Source organism: Fulmarus glacialis, unplaced genomic scaffold (assembly GCF_000690835.1).
Source record: "Fulmarus glacialis isolate BGI_N327 unplaced genomic scaffold, ASM69083v1 scaffold7086, whole genome shotgun sequence".
Lineage (NCBI taxonomy): Eukaryota > Metazoa > Chordata > Aves > Procellariiformes > Procellariidae > Fulmarus > Fulmarus glacialis.
The window spans coordinates 129,279-149,747 of NW_009216171.1; the positions used below are offsets into that span (position 1 = coordinate 129,279).

Consider the following 20,469-nt stretch of genomic DNA (forward strand, 5'->3'; position numbering starts at 1 on the left):
AAATGTCAGTTACGTGACATTGCTTTATTTGTGTCTTCCAGTTCTTTTTCCTCTCCCTCATCAGAACAAAAAACATCAGAAATGTGCCAAAAAGTCTGAAACAAACAAAAAAGAAGAGTAATAAATATGCTCAGGTTGCTTTTCACAGAGAAAAAAACAGTGGAAAATGGTCTGTAGGATCAGTATCACCATGAAGATCTGATCCAAATTTTGAACATCCGTTCCTTCCCTTCCATATAAGTATAGCTTCTCCAACATGATAGCTTGGAAATAAGTAATTTGCTTCTGCTCTTTATTTGAAACCTAGAATTTGGATTTGCATTTCAAATATATACTAAAGTTAGATAGTGGTGAGGTGAAGAATGAGTTGAAGTCATTTCTAACAGAAACACAGGTGGTGACGCGCTTTGGTTTATGTTGTGTATAGGCCTCAGCTGTTCTATTTGAGGTAGCTTATAATACCTCTTTCCCACATTCTGCTATTCACATTCACTTTCTTTTACCAATGTTTTCTCACGACCTTGAGTTTAAGGAATTTCACCAATACATCTCTCCAGTTATCCAAAATGTTAGAGGTACTGTCAAATGTCCTCTTTCTCACTTGGATCTTCATTCTGTTAGAGTTCGTCATGTATTAAAGTCAGAGTCACCAGGAAAGTTGAAGGGTATTTATCCTTTTTGGTTTGTTTTACTAAATCTCTGTGAAAATAAGAAAAGCTGGCTTGATTCCCTCTATTTATACATAGAAATAACTCTTGTTCACTGAATGACCCTTACCCTATAGATCCAGTCATCCATGCCATGGGAAAAAAAAATTGTTGTGTCTATTCATTTTCACTGGATGTCATCCAGAAAGCAGAAATATTACTGCTTATGTTCATCTCGTGTTGATGAACTGCAATAAAGGACTCTTCATATGCCAAAGTTAATCTGCTAACGTAAGATTTACTGCTCTTTGCAGTGCCATGCCAAACGTACATCTTCAGCACTTTTTCCTGTTTTTTAATCTTAACTCTTTACTCCTAGCAAATCATCCTACCATTAAACTGTACCCAAGTAAAAAAGTTTTAAATGACCTGAAACTTGGTTTCCCTTCTCTGAAACATAAAATCATTTGATATGTTGGCCTTTGAGGACACACATCCACATAAAAATGGAAATGCCAGCATTGTCATTTACAGAAGAGTTCTTCAAGCAGCAGTGTCAGCCTCTAAGTCTATAAAATAGTCTTTCCCAGGGGAGTAAATGAAAATCAGAACTATATTACTTAAACAGCTATGTTCAGGTCCTGCAAGTAGTACCTAAGGTGAGCAAGAACTCCGCCTGAAAACAAGGAGTTGCAGAGTCAGCTCCATTTTCAGAAAACTGTTCCAGAAAACATGTCAATCCATTTGTTAGCTGTGCTTGCTAGCAGTTATGCAAATCCATTTGTATACCGATTTGCTTTTTCCACATGATGTTATTACATAGCACACATGGCATAAAAGATTTAAAATCTATCTAGTAGAGCATGTGTGAATATATATGGTTGGCAGAGTTCTGTCCCATGCTATTAATGCATGTGTGCCCCAACCTCTTGCTTTCAGTTTGTTCATAAGCGCCAGCAGCTTATTCCACAACTGATGTAGAGGTCTGTGCCAGTGCAAAAGAAAAAAAAAACAGTTACACTTTTTTTTTCTTATTTTGAAGCAGTGAAGTCCCCCCAGAGGGCCAGTCTAAGTTCACCTTCAGGGCATTAGCAGAGGCTACTTTAAAATAAAAATCTTTGAGTACTAGTCAACTGAAAGATAAAGCCTTTTCTGTTCTGTGTAAATAATTTTTGATCAATGTACTGTTCTAAGGCAATTACCGATTAGTATATCCTATAGCTTATTGTCAGACCCTGTCCACAGGGTACAATTGTGACACAGACTGTGAATATTTAGCAATAGGAGTCTGTAAATCTGAGTAGGTAATGACAAAGCCTCTTTAGGGAAAGCCAGAATGAGGTGAGCTGAGTAGAATAATGGCAGTCTTAGGGAGCAGGGGGGTATTTTAATTTAATCAAAGCCAGAGCAACTGAGAAAGATACTATGAAAAGGACTTGCTCTCTGAAGTAAATACTTTTCGGATAAATGCACAGTTCAAACTGATGTGCTAAATTGGCATCCTTACATCCACTCTATTCTCTGGATCAAAGCAAAGTTAATCATTTCACTTGCATTTTATCTATTTTATGGATGTGTGGGTATGTGCGTATGTATGTGTACGGTGTGCACATGTGCACACACGAGTAACAGAAAATAATGGCAATGAGGGCGGGGTTTTTGCTTTTTCTGTAATGAAGTTGAAGATTATTTTTTTCATGTAGTGGTACCTGATAGTCATTGCCCACTGTTGTAAAAACTCAGAAGTATTGCAGCTTTCTCTTGCCTGTGTTTGCCCAGCCACCCTTCTACATACTACAAGCACTGGGAAATTTCAATGACACAGCTTGGAATGGGTTCAGTGACCTCAATTATGCCCTCCCACCCACTCCAAACTCCTTTCAATTTGCAAAAAGCTTTAAGTGGACAAAACCCAGATGCCTTTTGCTTGTAGTTCAGTAAGAACAGATTGGGCATGTAGATTCTTGTCAAAGTGATATATGTAGTTCATTTTCCATTAACTCTTTCTTAACTAAGGATTTTAAATTCTCAGTTCCAAGTCTAGCACTCTGCTTCGCTTTCCACTGCTTTTTAAAGTTCATTATGCCTACAACATCATTTAAAAAAATGAACCTTTAAAAAGCCTCAGCTAGACATTGACTGATACAAAACAGACTGAATGTTTGGTTCTGCTTTTAAAGGCAATCACTTTTTTTTTCTTTTTAAACTTGTTTCATATGTAATAACCCATCCTATTGTCTAAGACAGTTCAAAAGCACTAACTAAATATAATAAATAAAAACACCAGTTTGGCGGGAGAAAGAAATCGTGACTTGTGGAAATGATTTACCAGTCAAAACCAGTACATGGGCCCTAATGACCTTGAGAGCTTGCTTCAGTTGGCTTGCTTAAACTTAGATTGCTTTCGTAATGTTGTAATATTGCCCCAAAGGGTCGGTGCCTCTCCCCTCCCCCAGAACATTTCATTACACTCCCTTTCTCCCTCTCTCTCTCTCTCTTTTTCTTTCATTCTGCAGAAACATGTGCTGTCAATAATGGAGGCTGTGATCGGACTTGCAAGGATACCGCGACAGGAGTACGATGCAGTTGCCCAGTTGGATTTACCCTGCAGCCTGATGGGAAAACGTGCAAAGGTCAGCTTGTGTTTGCTTTGCAATGCATCATTTGCCTTCAGCAGTTCCAGTACAAGATGTAAATATTCAGTTATTTAATCAATACTTTTAAGTTAAGGCAATAGTGGCATAGTGATTGCAGTTGAGTTCATTAGCTTTCTCCTTCACTAATTTTTCTGTATTTACCTATTTCAATCATTTTTCTCTATATTTATTAGAGGATTTTATTACTGCAAAGAAATGAGATAGAGAGGTCAAACTGTAAACTGACCAGAGATTTAGAGGAACAACTCTGGGCTGCAAAAAGCCTTCAGTTTCAAAGGATAGTCATAGCCTTGTAAAACCTCAGTCATCTAATGGTGTGTCAATTTGTCTATTCAAAAAGCAAGTTAAAATTCTCAACCAGTACTTTGTTACCTGCAGATAATCAACTGGTTATTACTAAGTGAAGCCAAGCAAAAGATGCAGAGGTATTGCTCAAAAAAACCCAGACAATTGTCCATTTCTGCCCCTTCCAAACATAAGTAGCCAGCTACAAAGGAAAACCAAAACAACATTTACTAGTGCACAGGTCTAAACCATACAGCTGATGCTCAGATTTTACTGTTCCAAAGGCAGCACAAGAACCTTGGCATTTTGTCTTCATGAATGGGTTAAAACTGAGGTCAGGGGAAGAGAGAACAGAAAAGAGCATCTGATATCACTGTCAACATCTGTTCTCAGTTAAGAAGACAGGGACAGTTCTCAAATATCCCTGCACAATCACACTTAATGGCACTATGCACTTGAGTAGATTTGGATAGATGTTAGTAGGACCAGGGCTCCATCAACAATTTTCCCATCTTCCTATGTATTTCTTTTGAGCTCCATTGCAAGAGACTTGGTGATGGACATCCAGGAGGACATTGCATGTATTGTTGTCACAGAGAATACTTTTTTATCACTCAGTGACTTAGCATAAGTTGACCTAACTTGCCAAGAAACTATTGGGACTTTTTTCCTTCAAAGTAACCAGAAATGTCAGAATATCTTCACTCCAGGGCTTGATGTTACTTAAAATAGTAAACCCCACAAAAATAAACAGAAAATGTGTGGTTTCCTCTTGCTCCAGGCTGAAAAATCCCAGTGCTTGGGCATGATCCTGTTAGTATTTATAGAAATAACAGTCCATTTGCCTGTTTATTTGAAAATAAAACATATAAACTGCCATTGCACACAATGTTAATAGTTAAGGGTGAGCACACATCAAAAATCAGTCGTTTTAGTTCAAGCCACATAAAAATAAATCTTCATTTTTACAGGCAGACTAGCTAAGCCATAGCAGAGCAGTAACAGTGATCCCAGCGAGTGCTTAAAAAGGAGGCATTTTAATACTGTAACATACACCTAGACTTGATCATAATGTTTATTATTGAAACTGCATCATGAAAAAAAAGATTAATTCTAAATTTAGAAGTTTGGCCATGGAACTAATACGAAACAATATTTATATAATAATCAAGTCTATAATTAGTGCTACAGACAAAATGAAATATTCAACTGATCCTCAAACCAAATACCCTAGCTCTAAACTCTTTCACATTTTTTTCTTTCCCTTTTTTTATGAGAAGAAAATATAAGAAACAGAATCTGTATTTTTATGATGCTGCAGATTCTTTCTTACTTTCTTAAAATAAGCAGCAACTGGAAATTAACTCACATGGTTTAACAAACCAACCAGGCCATTTCTTTTTAACCTTTATTGACATTTTAGGAAATAACGCTGCATCATAAAATGGTAAAATATATGTTTTGCATTTAATTTAACTGTAATTAATAATATTTGTCTAATGTATTGCACTGTGAGATTTCTGAGCTAGATTCTGCTTCCCTGAAGCTAAAGTAACTTCCCATTTAAATCCGTGCACAAAGAATCCTGCCCTTAAACTGACCAGTGAAGCTTCTTCTGTAGCTTTTGCAGGCAGCCCTTAGTCAAGACTGCTCTCTAAGATTTACATCTTCTGAGTGAGAAAGTGAGCGTTTTGGTGGAGTGACATTGATGCCTTCTTGGCTCCTCTTGCTTATAGGTAAAACCTGGAAAAGGCTGGGGTAGGGAAATTCAGTGTCCACATATTCCTTCTTCTGAGTTCTACAGGAAACAAAAAAGTGATCAGCTCAAGTTTTCTCCTATGATTTTTTTCCTCTTTACTCTCTTTGATTTGACTGGCCTACAATTTCTCGTATACACAGTTCATTGTTCCCTCTAGCTGTAACATTACATCTGTGCGATAGATTATCTATTGGATGCCCTTTCAAGCATCTTCGGGAATCACGCAGCTGTCATATCCTGTCTTTCTTGGGCAGAGTTTTCAAGTCAATCAAGTGTCACAGCATCTCCAAGTGAGGTTTTTCGTAGAAGCATCATTTTAAGAGAGGTTATATTTCTAATATGGGGGAAAGATACACCATTATCTGTTAAAGGAAAGTAGAGAGATAGGGCATGTAAGAAAAGCTGAGAGAAGTTGGAGGGACAATTAATATATTAACCAAAAAATGCAATTGTGGGTTGAGCAAAATTATTAATATGTTTAGGTTGAATTTAGCAAATAATGTTGACCAAAAAGAATGTTTTTATTCGATAGTCTGCAATTTTTCAGTCCATTTTTGAGGTGGACATTTTGTAATTTAATCATCTGTAATTCTAGCTCACTTGTAGGTGATTTCCTAAATACTGCGCTTGTACTATACTGGTATTTTATGGAAATCTATTGTCACTTTTCTTCCTTGTTTTTTACAAGGGAATCAGGTAAATGAAAGAACTTTTTTTTTAAATTAATGAGATAAATAAAAATATTATTTTTCTAAATAACAAAAATTCCTAGATGGTTCTGTTCAAAAATCAGGACTAGTCTGTTTTAGGCATTGTATAGAAATACAATGGGAAAAACAGTTTACTGTCCAAGATGTTCTCAGGTTTTTGTTTAGTAGTTTGGAATGTCATTAACTGCTTAGTATAGAAAAAAGGCAAGTATACATACAAAAGGAAAGGCAATTTTTTGAGAAGGAATATATGCAAACATGCTTTATTTGCCAAAAGATGGCAAATAAACCCTATTAAATGTAACTAATTGTTCTACACTTTGTTTGCAATATCATATTTCATATTCTATAGTTCTATTATAAAAGCTGGGATGGATTCAAGTCACAGAGTACAGAACTGAGTCAGGACTGAAACTCTGGTATTTCTCCTGGCCCTTTCCCAATGTATCAGAGAATGGAAGGTGCAGGAAAGCAATTTCCAAGTAATGCAAGGGACCTACCTTCAGCAGTTTTGCATGTCGACCTCTTTCACAGGCTCAGTGAGAAATGAGAATTCATTGTACCTCAAAGAATCAAGCTCCTGTTGTTAATGCAGAGTGCAGTCTGGTTTATATCAAATGTCAATAAAATTGGAAAAAAAATTGTTGTGGAGGAAGTTTTAACACGAAATATGTACAGGTAGCTGCATAGCCCATAGGAAGACTACTGTAACAGAAGATTGTTTTGGTTTCTGGAAGCTGAAAAAATCTTTTTTATCTCTGATTCTTTCTCCCTAACATATATTACTTACCTGATCTTGTAATTAAATAAGAGCAAAAGTGCTGTCTGTGGTCTAGTTAGAGGGACCTTCAGATGTATTAATGGTGGCTGGGATAAAAATTCATTAACCTTTTGCTGTTCTTTAAAAGCCAGTCTCAAACTCAAATCTTCCCTCAGCTGGGTTGGCACACGATGGAGAATGCTCCTTTTTTTCCCCTTCAGCTTTCCTATCAACTTGGCTCTTAATAAGCCAACCCATGAAGGCTTTTGTCAGCTAAGAGAAGAGACACATCCCAGGCAGAAAGAGTTCCATATTCTCCCTCTAATTAATGCTATTTAATTTCTCCTACCACTGTAACTGGGTGATCCCAGCTTGGTGCTGGGTTCATTTGATGCTGTCGATTATTGTGCTACACATGACAAAACAGTGCAGTTCATTTCTTTAAATGCCTACCAAGTCATCCCACGGAAGTCAGCTAATGCAGACAGAAAGGGAGCCAGAGGATTAAAAGACATAGTGGCCCAGGATGCTTATTGCTCATTGCCTCCTACCCACTTTTTAATATCCCCTATATTGTGCGTATCAGGGGTTCTGTGGTCCCTAGCTCCCTTTCTTATTGGTTTCTGGTCATCCTTCCGTCTGAGTACCCTTTTCATGCATCCAGCTGTAATCTGCCCTCAGTGAGAAGATTCATCAGTTTAGCATTTTGATTATATTAAATACAACTTATGTAGCTGATAAAGCAGGAGACTCATTTGCAAAAAGCTTGTGGGGTTCAAGAGGCGTGAAGTCAGACTAGAGTAGACTTAGCACAGATTTCTGAAGATTGTTTAAATCAGCTGCCAAACTGGATCAAACAATAAAGGGCTCATTTGCCCGAGGGCAGCTACAGAAGGATGGGAGACAAGCTGAGCAAGGGAGAATTCTTCTTCCAGGACTTAGAGTAGAGAAGGACTGGGAATGACTGCAAAAGACATCTGAGAGAGACAGGGGCTTTCTTTGTGGGTTCTCTAAGAAGTGAATTAGAGCAAGAGGAGGGGCCACAGGCATCTGGCATGGTGTAAAACGTAGGACCGTGTGCCTGATGTGCTCCATCTCTGCCTCAGGGATTTAACAAAGAAACTGTGCCCCCAAGGTAGTCTTGTGCCCCAGAATAATGCAGCTTCCCAGCACTGTACACATAGACATAGAGGAACTGTGCAGGGTGCAGCACTTGCTGAACTCCTAGAATCAAATGGCAGAGCAAATACAATTTTTAAGCAGAGAAGAGAAGCATAACTGGATTTCTAAGGGTTGTGGAGCAAAAGCCACATCTCAAAGATGGCTTTACTGTAAACATCTATAAAGTGCCACCTAACTTTGCAATGCCCCATAGATGTTTTGTAATAGCAAGATGTGTATTATTTTGTTTAGCTAACTTTCTATTTTGCATCATTTTCATAGGTAAGCTTGACAGTGGGATTTTGGGGAGGTAGATACTCAGCTGGGCTAGGATGTCAGTGGTTTTAGTAGCAATATGATGTTACATTGATAATCTGCCACCAGCTGTGGCTAAATACAGCAATATTAATTCAGGTGCACGAATAGATCTTTGCCAAGCCCAGGTGATCTCATGGACGTGTGTTTAGGAGACAGAAAGGGCCCTACACGTCTCCACTTAGAGATGGGGTATTTTATTTACTGTGCAACACTAAGTAAGCCCTTCTTAGCCCTCTGGCATATTGTTTAACTAGAGCAGTATTACGTTGGGGTTATGTGACTGGATGCTGTTTAGGCAAACATTTCTTCTTCCTGCTGTCTCATTGTCATGGTTACCCAGCAATGTGGTGTGCTCTCTACTTCCTTGAAACAGGCCCCCATCCTTTTGCATTCAGATGCAGCGAAGAAATGTGGCACTTACATGCTTAAATACTTGACTGTGCTGCAGTGGGAGCATCAGAAATACCTTAGCATTGAATGGTTTATCCACTTACTCAACTCTGTAACCTTCGTTATCATTAAACGATCTAGAAAAGAAGAGCAGAAGCATAGAAACTAATGAACAATTTCAGTCAAAGGACCGAATCAAAGTTTGTTGAAATAAAAGGGAATTTTTGCTTTGGCTTTATTAGGTTGACATAGTAATTGCTCTTTTTTATCTTTCTTAATTGCAGCCTGTTGCAGCAGGAAAATGCATTTTAAATTGGTTTTGGATACAAAAAAGTGAAACCCTGAAAGTGAATTAAATTTTGAAAATTGAATTGTTTCTGTGAGGAAAGAGTTTGTTACAGAGTGAGTTCCAATGAAGCAAAATATGTCACGTTTTCTTAAATATGAACTGAAAGGTTTCATTAAATTAAATGTTTAAAGTTAATGCTTGACATCGGTTTGGTACGAGAATATGACTCAGATATTGAAGGCTTTCCTCTCTTTTCATTCAGAACACACTAACACCAAGTGAAAAGCTCACAATGAACAGTTTAGCTGGCCAATTTGGCTTCATTTCCTGGCTACAGAATATCTGTGAACAGTTATGATTTCCTCCATCATTCCATTAGTCGAAATTACTTAAAATTTGTTTTAGGTTTTTTCTCTTAATTGGATTAAATTGACTAAAGCTTTTAGAATTGCATCGTGTCAGTCCTGATCAATTCATATGAAACTGAAAATGTTTCCTCTTTTTTTAAAAAGGAACACCAGAAGGAGTTGCAGGTTATTTTTATTGTTTATTATTAGTAAGATGCAGTTGTTAATCTGGTACATCAACTATTAGCTTGCTTGAGTTATGATACTACCTTTGTTTGACTGTGATTGATTGGGTAAGTTTCACAGTACTATATTTTTTTCACTGATTGCCTAAAAGGGGAGGTTTTTGCAGTAGGAGTAATTACCTATGATGAACTCAGGTTTTGTTTTGTTAATATCCCTGACTCAACTTGACTTTTTTTTTACATGCCAGTAAAAGTTTGAAGTAAATTATATCCCTGTGCAAGATAACCTCTGTAAAATATATGCATCAGTCAAGTTTGCACCAAGGCAGATAGAATTTAAATGGCAGATACAGTCACACTTTTCACATCATATAAGTGTCTCAATGACTTTAGAATCAAGTCTATAGGTTTGCAGCAGGTCTTCTGAACTAAGATTTGTCTCACGTAAGAGGCAAATGCAAGACAGGCACAAATGAATTCATGTGAATGAACTTTTTTAATTTTTTGGTTTGGGCACAGTTCTAGTTTTCTTCCTTAGCTATAAAGACACCTCCTTGAAAGCAGTCACCGAAATAGAAAAAGTTTTCCTCGGTTAGATTGCCACAGAAAATTCTTAGGTTTCTGTTTAAGTGAGACCATCATTTTAGCAAAGATGTACATGACTTTTTCATAAATGCATAAGAAGCATTAGAGAAGACATCACTAAAATAGCATGCTGAAAGGTAACCTAAGTTTCCGGCTGAAGTATGTAACTGCCATTTGAAGGTGCACAGCCACAGAATTTAGATATTTAGCTTTCGCGTAACTTCAGGGAACGTATTGGATTGGAATCACTAAGATACTGTGCTATAAAGCTGGAATTATGTTCCCTGTTGAATTCATTCACATACATCAGCATTTTAAATTAAAAGGAATTTAAATGATCTCCTGAAGAGTTTAAACTTCTAGAGGTTACTTACAGAGGCAAATCTGTTCATAGCTACCTGACTACTCCTACTTGAGATCTGCAGGCTACTTTCTGTGCATCTCCCATTAGTAGTGTGATATCTGTGATACTCCACACAGTGAAAGGAATATTGGTGCCTGCTCTACATTACATGGCATTAGTGTCAATAGGTATTGTATTGGCACCCAGAGCAGGTCCTGGGACATGTAAGAAGAGTTTTTTCCAGCTCACCTTTCTCTAGCAACATGAAGAGGTTTTTTTAAGAACGTGAAGAGGTCAGTTTAGCTTCCTGCACATTAGACACATACCGTTTTTGAGGAACATAAATATTATGAGCCATTAGCCATAATGAGCCATTAGCATTTTCCAGTGCTCTCTTAAAAAAAGGGAAAAAACATACATACAAGTGGTGTGAAAGAATAAACTCAAATGAAGTAAGTTGCTGGCAGTCATCACCTCCACTGCAGTCGGAGTGCTGCGGTACCAGCAAATGTCAGCATAAATGTCAGTCACAAGATTACAAGCAGCAGTGGGTTTTTTGAAGAGGATGTCTGGCAAAGCCAGAAGGGGCAGAGACCTGCTTGTCTTATTCCCTTTTCTTTTGATTACATTTCCCTTGATAACTGCAGCACCTGAAATGGCCATTTACTTCTATGGCATATCTTTAAGATAATTTATGTAGTTAATAGAGCGGTTATACTCTTACTTTTAATACTGGTTCATAGCATTGCTGCTTGATGCTAGAGTAATTTGGTGTACAGCACATTAAATTTTGTTAACATTCTGCTGATACGTTGCCTTATATTCATAGTTTGGTTTGGAAAGTAGCATATGGAAAATGGTCCCTTAGCCTTACTCTCAGTGAAAGGTACAGTGACAACTAGTGAGAGCAGCTTTTCATTTAAGCTAATAAGTAGTTTCTCTTTGCTTGCTGCACATAAATAAAGCTATCTGGGTTGGATTGCTCTGGGATATCCCAGAGCAATAGTATGGATGTTGCATAGAGTCTATCAAAAGCAACTAGGGGAAAGACAGGATTACTCTCAGTAGGCTTTAATTTACTATTTCGGTATCTTCCACTGGAAAAAAAATGCAAAACTGTGCAAATGGAAACAGATTGAGGTACACTGAGTGCTTAGACCCCCTATGAATAAGCTGACCCAAGCAGATAGAACATTTTAACCATGATTCCTGGGAGTGGCAAGTGATACAAGGTTTTTAGGTGATCAACCAGATACACTTCAGGCTTTTTAGAGGAAAATTTCTCAGACATCTCAGAAAATTGAATCCTTGTGGGATTTCAAGTCAAGAACCTCGGAAAAAAAGGCATTGAAAATTACTATTTCATTTTTAAAATAGAGGTTGTCATCCTCAGGCCTTTGTGTAGACTGCACCTTCTGTGACTCTTCCTTTGATCCCCAAGGCCCATCTCGCCGCTGCCGTGGATACCGGAACTAGAACGTCTGTCCTCTTTTCTATGCATCAGCTCTCAGTGGTCATCAACTTTGATTTTGGACCTTGTGCCTTTTACTTCTCTCAGGAATCCCACAGTGTCCCATTTTTTAGAATATGGTCAGAAGAATAGGTGACTCCAAGGAAAAATAAGCACATCCAGCCTTGGTAATTCCAAATGGGATTAGAGGTTTTACATCATATGGCTAAGCTACCTCCTATTTGCACAAGCTTAAAGGTATGTGCATGGAACAGCTGGCACCCTCTGAATTCATCCTATCGCAATAACATGCTCATAAGCACATGCAAATAGTCTAATCCCAGCCTATAGGGTATCCACTTTACTTGCCTTGAAAATCTATCTGAACTGGGTTACCCATTCCACTTCCCTTCAGAGTCTGACCAGTGAGGGATAAAGTGACTCTTCTTGATCTCAACAATAGAAACAAAACATAAGAAAAAAGTGGATTTAATGCAGTGGTGCAGAGAGGCCTGTGTTCTCCACTCCCATGTGAAAGTCAATGCAGCACAAAATTCCAGTTCCTCTCTGGTTTCCTTCTACCTTCTGTGTCATTCCCTCAGAAAAACATCCTACTCCAGAGGAATCAGACTTCCTTGAGTTTTGTCAATAGCGGTCAGTAACCTGTTTGTCAAAGCCAGTTCACAAGCTGTCTGGAGTCAGGGGGTAGAGTTTTAGAAGTTAGTTATTAAAGTATGTGTTGTCTTTTAACAACCCTTAAGTGTTTACTGAAGTGGTTTATTTTGCGCCATTCTTTCTCCCTGATGACTTTCTCCCTGCTTCTCATCAACTTAAACCAAGAGTAAACTTCCCAATAGTCAAATCAAGATCTATTTTCATAATTCGTTATACAGCAACTCTCCTTCCATCAGACCCCTTACATGACTCTGCTTTCAAGCTATAACAACTTACCAGTGTTTGTAACTAGAAAGAAGTGCATGTTCAAATATAAACATCATTTGAGTTTGCTTCTCTGTACATGTAAACAAAGAGCTATCAGAAAATAGAAGAGATCAGATATGATCACAAGCCACTACAGCCATGAATCAAAACAAAAAATACCTTTGCCCTCTGCGTGCTGAACACAAGGCAAATACAAATCTGGTGCCTGAGGTCCATATTTTATCCTAAAAACAAGAAAAAAAATTAAATACAAAACCCTCTCATATGTTTGCATGCAGAAATTGTATGATACAGAATGGAGAATGGACAGAGGAATGTCTTTGCCTTGCATGAGAAGTCAGCACCAAAATAAATTCATGAACATGAGACTGATGTGAAGAATGACGGTAATGAACAGTAACTAGACTAGTGCTTTTAGGAGGAACAGAAATAGTCATTTGCTATGTATGTGGTGCACAGATTAAATGTGCAGTGAAATGTTCAATTAAAATAGCTGAATTTTCTTTAAAATGCCTTCTGACAAACAAGTTCTGACCATTTCCAGTGCTTCTGCATATTTAAAGCATCATGAGATCACATGCCATTTCCAGGAAGCAAGCAGATAGCTCCTTGGTAAAGGCAGATTTGTGTGAATCTCAGACTGCTCAAGTGATTTATGGAAACCAACAGATTTTCTGGGTAGATGTTGCAGCAGTAGCAAAGGATCTCCCTGTCTCTTCCCCTTCCTAATACTCCTCTTCTTCTGACAAAACCCATATGATTAAGAAAATAGAGGCATTTGTGCCAAAGAGGTGACCAAAGGCAGACAATGGGTGATTTAGGACTATGAAACAATAGATGCAGCTGCCTAACCAAAGAAAAAAGTAATGAAAACAACATTAAATGAGACGAAAATTAGGACTTTTGCCATGAGAAAACAGTGGTCCTGTTCAGTGCTTGAGTAGTGGCAAGAGTTTCTGAGAACACACGCTTTGTAACCTCTTTGGGAAAGCACCGAGAAGATTATGTTAAGTGCAACCCAGTAAATGCTTCTACAGGGAATTCTTTGGCACATGAATCAACCATATGCATGGACTACGCTGCAGAGGTAACAGGTAGACTTGTAGTTGGTGAAAGAAGAAGATGCAAAGGAAATTTTCTAAATTTATTTTATAGGAGTGACAAATGGAAGACTAAAGCCAAAAGGGAATATTAAATAACAGAGGCATTTTTGAGGTTATTTTTGTTTTGGTAGGACTTGAGCAAGATGCAAGACCATCTATGTCCAAAAAAACCCTCATAAAGATCAGGACTGAGAGAGGGAAGACTGAGTAACTGATGGAGGAGCAATGGTCAGGTTCAGTTTATCAAAAGAGCTGCTTGTTTTAAAAGAGATGGATAAGGCTAGGAAATCAGACCAGAGCACAAGCTCCCAGGTAGCTACAAAAACATTTTCAAGTAGCTACCTAAACATGGATTAAAGAAGCAAACATTAAGGCCTGTCTATGATAGCCTTATTGCTGAAGCCACAGTCATTTTATATGATTACATCGATGTTATCCAGTCTCAAGACAAAGAACAGATAAGATCAACCCAGTATGAGGAAAATGGTAACAGCATCTGGCAGGCAGCTGCAGCAGCTCAGTAGAAAGCTCTGTGTCATGTCCAGTGAGGGGGCCATAGTCATCTGGCCCAGCGCTGCCGCCCTGGAAACAACTGTTTCAAGGCTTGGTAAGACTGGGACGTGACTCAGAATTAGGATTCTAATTTTTTCCCCACTTTTTTAAAGAAAAGTGGGAGTTGACTGTTGTCAGTGAAGAGGCAAATCTGGCATGTGGTAAGATGACAAAGTGTCTGACTGAGGGGCAGAGTGAGGCACAGAGGGAGGAGAAGGGTCAGCAGAGTCGGTGGTAAAACCATAGGTGGTGGAGGTGATGTTGCAGAGAAAGATGCTGGTCACCAGCAGAAAATGTGTGGGATTTGGGGGAGGAAAAGATAGAAAACTCTTGGTGGCAGGTAGCTGCAAGTGGTCAGAAGCCTAGGGAGGGGATCAGAAAAGTGAGCAATTGGACACTGACTGATGGGTATGTATTGAAACGAAGTCGTCTCCAAAAAACTCTCTAAGACTCAATTTAGAGTTTTAGAAAGCAGGTATTCTTTATTGCAGCACTGGACGCACAGGGGATCGCTCCACCTAGTGTGCGTGCCAAATCATGTAACCATAGGGTTAAATGCAATTAGAGTATACATATTCATTACATTTCTGAGAAATAATCTAAATATTCATGTTATTTCCCAGAGTTCATTAACATATGCAAATGTCCCCGACGCATGCGCCCTTGTACTCTCTGGTGGTCTTTCGGGGTCCTCTGGTGGTCGTCGATAGTCTTCATCACAGTGCCCTCTGGTTGAACTCAGTCTTCACGCATGCTCCGTTTGTCCCTTGGCTTGGTTTACATGTTTTTCACTTGTAACAGGCTAGCTTATTCCAGTATACCTTCCCTATCAACCCTACAAGGTTAGCTTCTCTATCTAATTAATGGAAAGTACAAAGTTTCAAGGCTCTTTTATCTATTGAATGTCCGGCCTATCTATTCATGAAGCATTCCTAACCCATCTACATCATTCAAACCAAAGATTCTCATGTCTCTCACTGTTCCTTTCCTTCCTTATAAGGTGGTTCCATTTCCGTGGTTACTGCTCACTGCAGTCTTATAATGCTTCCAAGATACACAATTTATCTACATACCTACAAACACAACACCTGTTAGTTACCTAACTTTTAAACAACAAACCTTAACGAACTATACCCACTACATCAATTTGAAACTTATGATATTACTCCCTATCAGTATGTTGACTGGGCATCAGAACAGTGAATTTTAGACATAATTTGATCCAGACTTTCTAAGAGAGAATTGAAGTTCCAGGCCACAGTGAGGAAAAATGAAATGATAAACCCATGGGATTTAAAAGAATGAGAGGAAATGCAAATTTTAGATACCAACACAGGTGAAATTTGTCAGAAAGAAGAAAATTGAATGGAAGACAAAAAAAAAGAAGAGAGGGTGGAAAGCAGAATCCAAGAAATGAAACTGTGGATAACATCTGCCTTCTAACTGTTGCTGCAAATTTATCTGCTCCACAATGTGTGTGAAACTTTCACTGCCCCTTCCCTATTTTGGGGGGAATTGCCCTTTTTTTTTTTTTTAGGTTAAAGACATACAGTTCATTTTTCTGCCGTAGACTTGTTCACGACAGACAAATATAACAGATTATGTTCCATTAAAAAATTGCAGACTTGGGTCAGCTGCCGTGTAACTCATTCAGTTTTGTTCCCTCCCAAGGGTTTCATCTATCCCCACAAAATAAATTCATGTGTACTAGGTTAGGGTTTTTTCATGACTAGGCAATATCCCTGTTCCCTGGAAACTTGCAGTTGTTGTTTGGCTTTGTGAACCTCCCTTTTGAAAATGCCAAATCCCTTAAATTAATGCTTGGGAGGGTCATATTTTGCATTTCAGTTGTTGAAAAGACCTTACATTTATTCAACAATATGAAGCTCCCTGAGGATCAGCAACCACAGTTTATTATGTAAAAGTGTGCTGTGCTTTCTGTAATTTGGGGGTTGACTACTCATGTAATCATAGCTACCAACATTCAAAACTTACAGTATTTTTTTTCATTCTTCTATTACTGCTTTTTTCATCATAAAATACAGGTTGTTTTTTATATGGCTAGATCCTGCTCTCAGTGAAGTATTTGTCTTCCCTGGTACAAAACTGATGCCTGGTTAGTTGAAGTAATGTCTTCAGAAAGTTTTTGGATTCATTATCAGCTAAGAGGCATTTGAATTATCATGGGCTAATTGCATTCAGCTGTCCTTTTCAGCAATATCATAGGAAAGCTAGCATAGTTTCAATGTGATTTTAGAAAGAGCATCAATATCTTCAGCTGTCCTTAATAGTTTTATTTTTAAATTTTATTTCATTAAATCAAACACAATTTTTAGAAGGAAACTGAGATTCTTGGAAATAAGCATACAACTTTCTTGAGCAGATAGCAATTCCAAGGGGGAAAATGAAAGCAACTATGAGTAAAGGTAAATCGAGTTAATATTCTAAGTCTAGGGATTCTTGTTTCTTGGTCCAGTAGTGCACAGTTTGCTCACTTGCCCCTGTGCTCTTCATTGAGATTACATGCAAAAATTGAATACGGTAAGAGCAAGACCTTGTTTTTTAGTGAGACCTAGTACAGAGAAGATGCCTAGGGATGTCAGCTCCCCAGTTTTGTGTGATTTATACCTTAAGAGACACTGAACTAACTCCTTTACTGTTGCCATTGTGTGTAACCTTCAGCAACTTCTGTCTCAGCTCCTCCTGCATAAAATGCAGAAACATTAAACATAGAATTACTATGGTCATAGTGGCTGTGTGAATAACTAAGGTAGATAAGTAGTCAGCCCAATGTATTTGCACAATTCTGTACCACCATTTTAACCACAGCCTCCAGGTCTGCATGTACTTACACGGTCATTGTTACCATCTGAGTTTCCCAGAGTCTGATGTATTGTACTTTCCACATGCTTTGTAAAACAGAGAGATGTTATTTGTTGTCCTCAAATACAGATGGGAGTCTTAACTGCACACTTATTTCTCCTTCTTCAGAGTTTTATAAAAAGCATTTTGATTGATAAAATGTTACAGTAGGAGGAAAACTAACTTTATTTTCTGGGATTCCTATGGCTTTTTTTTTTGGGGGGGGGGTAGAGGGGAGGGGTAGTTTTTGCATTTAGCTCAGCCTAGACAGTAAAAGACTCTATCTGTCTATTTCTTTATGTCTCCAGTCCACTTCACATTCTGGTGTCACAGCCTAAGACAGCTTGCACTGTTTGGGTTCATAGCATTGCACTAACATGTTTTTAAGTTTAAAAAAGAATTCAGTGTTCAGCAAAAATTTTAAATGAAAATCCTTTCTTTTCACATTAGATTTAGTAAATCCCTTCCCTTTCACAAATGAGAAATCAGGGCCTAAACTATTCTGACAGCATTTCTAAGTTTTTCACTTTCGAAGCTTTTCGTGCTTTATAAATCTAATTAACTGTAATAAGAATATAATAGGACATAATGTTTGTTTTACAAGGTGATTGATCTCTTGGCAGCCTGGCAGACTCTTTTATTGATTGGTTGGTGGATAATGTCAGAGTGGATATGTCCTGGAGGAGAATAGCTGACACCTAAATCCGTACGTGACAGATTACCATCTGGGTTGGAAGACAGGTTTCTTAGTGAAATTGCAAAGATAACAGGTGAAAATGGAGAAAGTGACATGAGGGAAATGTGTTGAAACCTGCCTCAACCTTTCCATGCTCTAAGAGCATTTACACAAAGCTCTCTATTTTGCGGGCAGCCTGTTTTCAGGATGAGGGAGATTAAATTTTAATTACACTCATTCCTGTCTGCCCAGTCGAGCTTTAATTCTGTTAATTAGGAAAATGCCCTGCCCCACAACCTAGCCATAAAGCTAATTAAACAGAGAACCTTCATTTGCTACTTAGTGGAACTTCAATTCAGTAATGATTATCATACATTACAGTTAATTAGCACTGTGGGAGGGAAAATGAGGATGTCGCTGAAGTGCAAAACTCAAATTAGAGGTGCTGTAATGTATGCCTTATTTCACTTTGTAGCTGTCTGATGCAGGGAACTCACACACTACCCTACCTGCCTTAGTTTCACATTTGCTAAAGGAGAATTAATTAAACTTATCTCTCCTGCAGAAGTGTTGTGTAGATTTAATGTAACGAAGCTGATAAGATGCTGGCCTTTGAAATCCTCAAGTAGAAGACACTGCATAAATAGAATTATTCCTCCCTGAAATGTGCAAAGTATGTTAGAGGCAATGAATTATGCAGTCACAGGTAGAGTGGTGGAACAGCACATGTACTTCATAAAGTAAAGACGGCCATGCAGTTCTGCACACATTCACAAAATCTTCCAGGGCAAAACACTACCAGCATGGAACATGCTGTATCAAACTGTTCAGAACACAGACCACAAATTAAAAACAACTTTAATTGGACTAAAAAATTTTGACAGTAGGCAACTTTGATTCATAATGCTCTGTTCAATTATAATAATCCATTTTAAAGTATTGGTCCTGAAAATATCAAGTGATAATTACCAATACCCCATTATACAGATGAAGTGAAGCACAGGAGTGTTACAACTTGCCCAAACTGGTAGACAAACCCGTTGTAAAACTGAAACTAGGACTTCTAACTCCCTGTAAACTACCAGACAACAGCTGGCTCGATGTTTTCTGGAGGGAACAGGAGAACCTAAGTTCTACTTCAATTTAGATTTTCTCACAGTAGCACTGAATCTAGTGAGTCTGAGGATATGAAATTATCTTTATACCTTAATAAAATATCCCTGACAGGCATTATTTAAGACATTGTGGAAAATGTTACTTAGAGCATTGCAAGTGTAGCCTGATAGGTTATGCTTACGTTAATCCTGAGTTACTCAATATATTTAAATTTTATTGCAGAGTGACAGGCAAATATTAAAATAATTGCAATCTGAGCATTGGTGGCTTTGGTAATGTTTGTAATGTAGAGCAACATGTAGAACAGCGTGTTTTGTGCAAGTCTGTGCTGATTGACACACTGTCTAAGCAAGGTTGTCTGTTGCGTTGTGCACTGGGCTTGGATTCAAGTGTGGATGAGTTTGTTTGTCTGTGCCTCTATTTCCCCACCTCTGACATGGGGTTAAAAAGCTTTGTGGTCTGCATGCATCAGGGAACTAATACCTGTGTCAACAAGGCAACACTAGTTATAATGTTTAGGGCACAGTGGTGATTTGTAGAAGCATGAGAAAAGAGAAGGAAAGAAAAGCAAAGGAAAATTATGAAAACAGGGAATAAGAAGAACTAGCAGACTAGCCCACTTTGCAGAGAATATGTCTATATTGATGGCCACTGTATGCTGGTAATAGCATTATTAATCCTAACATGCTGTCATAAATAAAAACAAGAAGGGTATGAAGTTTCCGTAATCATTTTAGGCTGATCTGGGAGTATATTATTTTCCTGGAGCTAGGTAACATTTTAAAACTGCAAAGGATTAGACAGACACAATCAGTTCAAATATTTGTCCAGCCATTGAAAGGGACTTCCGCCTGTGATGAGGCTTTGGAAATCTCCATATCCATCATTGTTCAACAGCTAAGGGAAGATTGCACGTTGATTACCCTTTCAGTTGCCTTTAAGCAGCATTATGTGAAATGTTAAATTCTAAGTTGCCTAAAATCCCTACTTCTAATTTGTTCTCTGACTTGTATGCAGCAAGGCAATTCTTTCTGAGTTTATATGCACACATCCGCGCACTCATGTACACACACATGCTGATCAGAACCAGGTCCTTCCAAATATGAATTACACTGAGCAGAGTTTAAAAAGGTACAAGTGGAACAGGAGCAGTCATTCCCATTAATCTTCATAAGGACATGAAAAGAAAAATAACAGACTGCTTGTTTCGTCAAATTGTGGCTATGCAAGTTATCACAAAGCATCTGAGTTTCTGTTCCTTTATTCAAAGCTGAAAAGTTTTATTTAAAGCTGATTCCACTGCCTCCCTCATATTTTGAGATCCTCAGAAAA

General features: G+C 38.2%; 1 protein-coding gene across 1 annotated transcript in view; it reads left to right on the forward strand.

Annotated features, from left to right (window-relative positions):
• Nucleotides 1-20,469, forward strand: part of SCUBE1 (signal peptide, CUB domain, EGF-like 1) — a gene marked incomplete at both ends in the record, with an annotated part of 172,554 nt that overhangs the window by 101,547 nt on the left and 50,538 nt on the right. Inside the window, one exon of the mRNA XM_009579193.1 lies at nt 3,164-3,280. Coding sequence (XP_009577488.1) covers nt 3,164-3,280 — 117 coding nt within the window. The remainder of the gene's footprint in view (nt 1-3,163; nt 3,281-20,469) is intronic.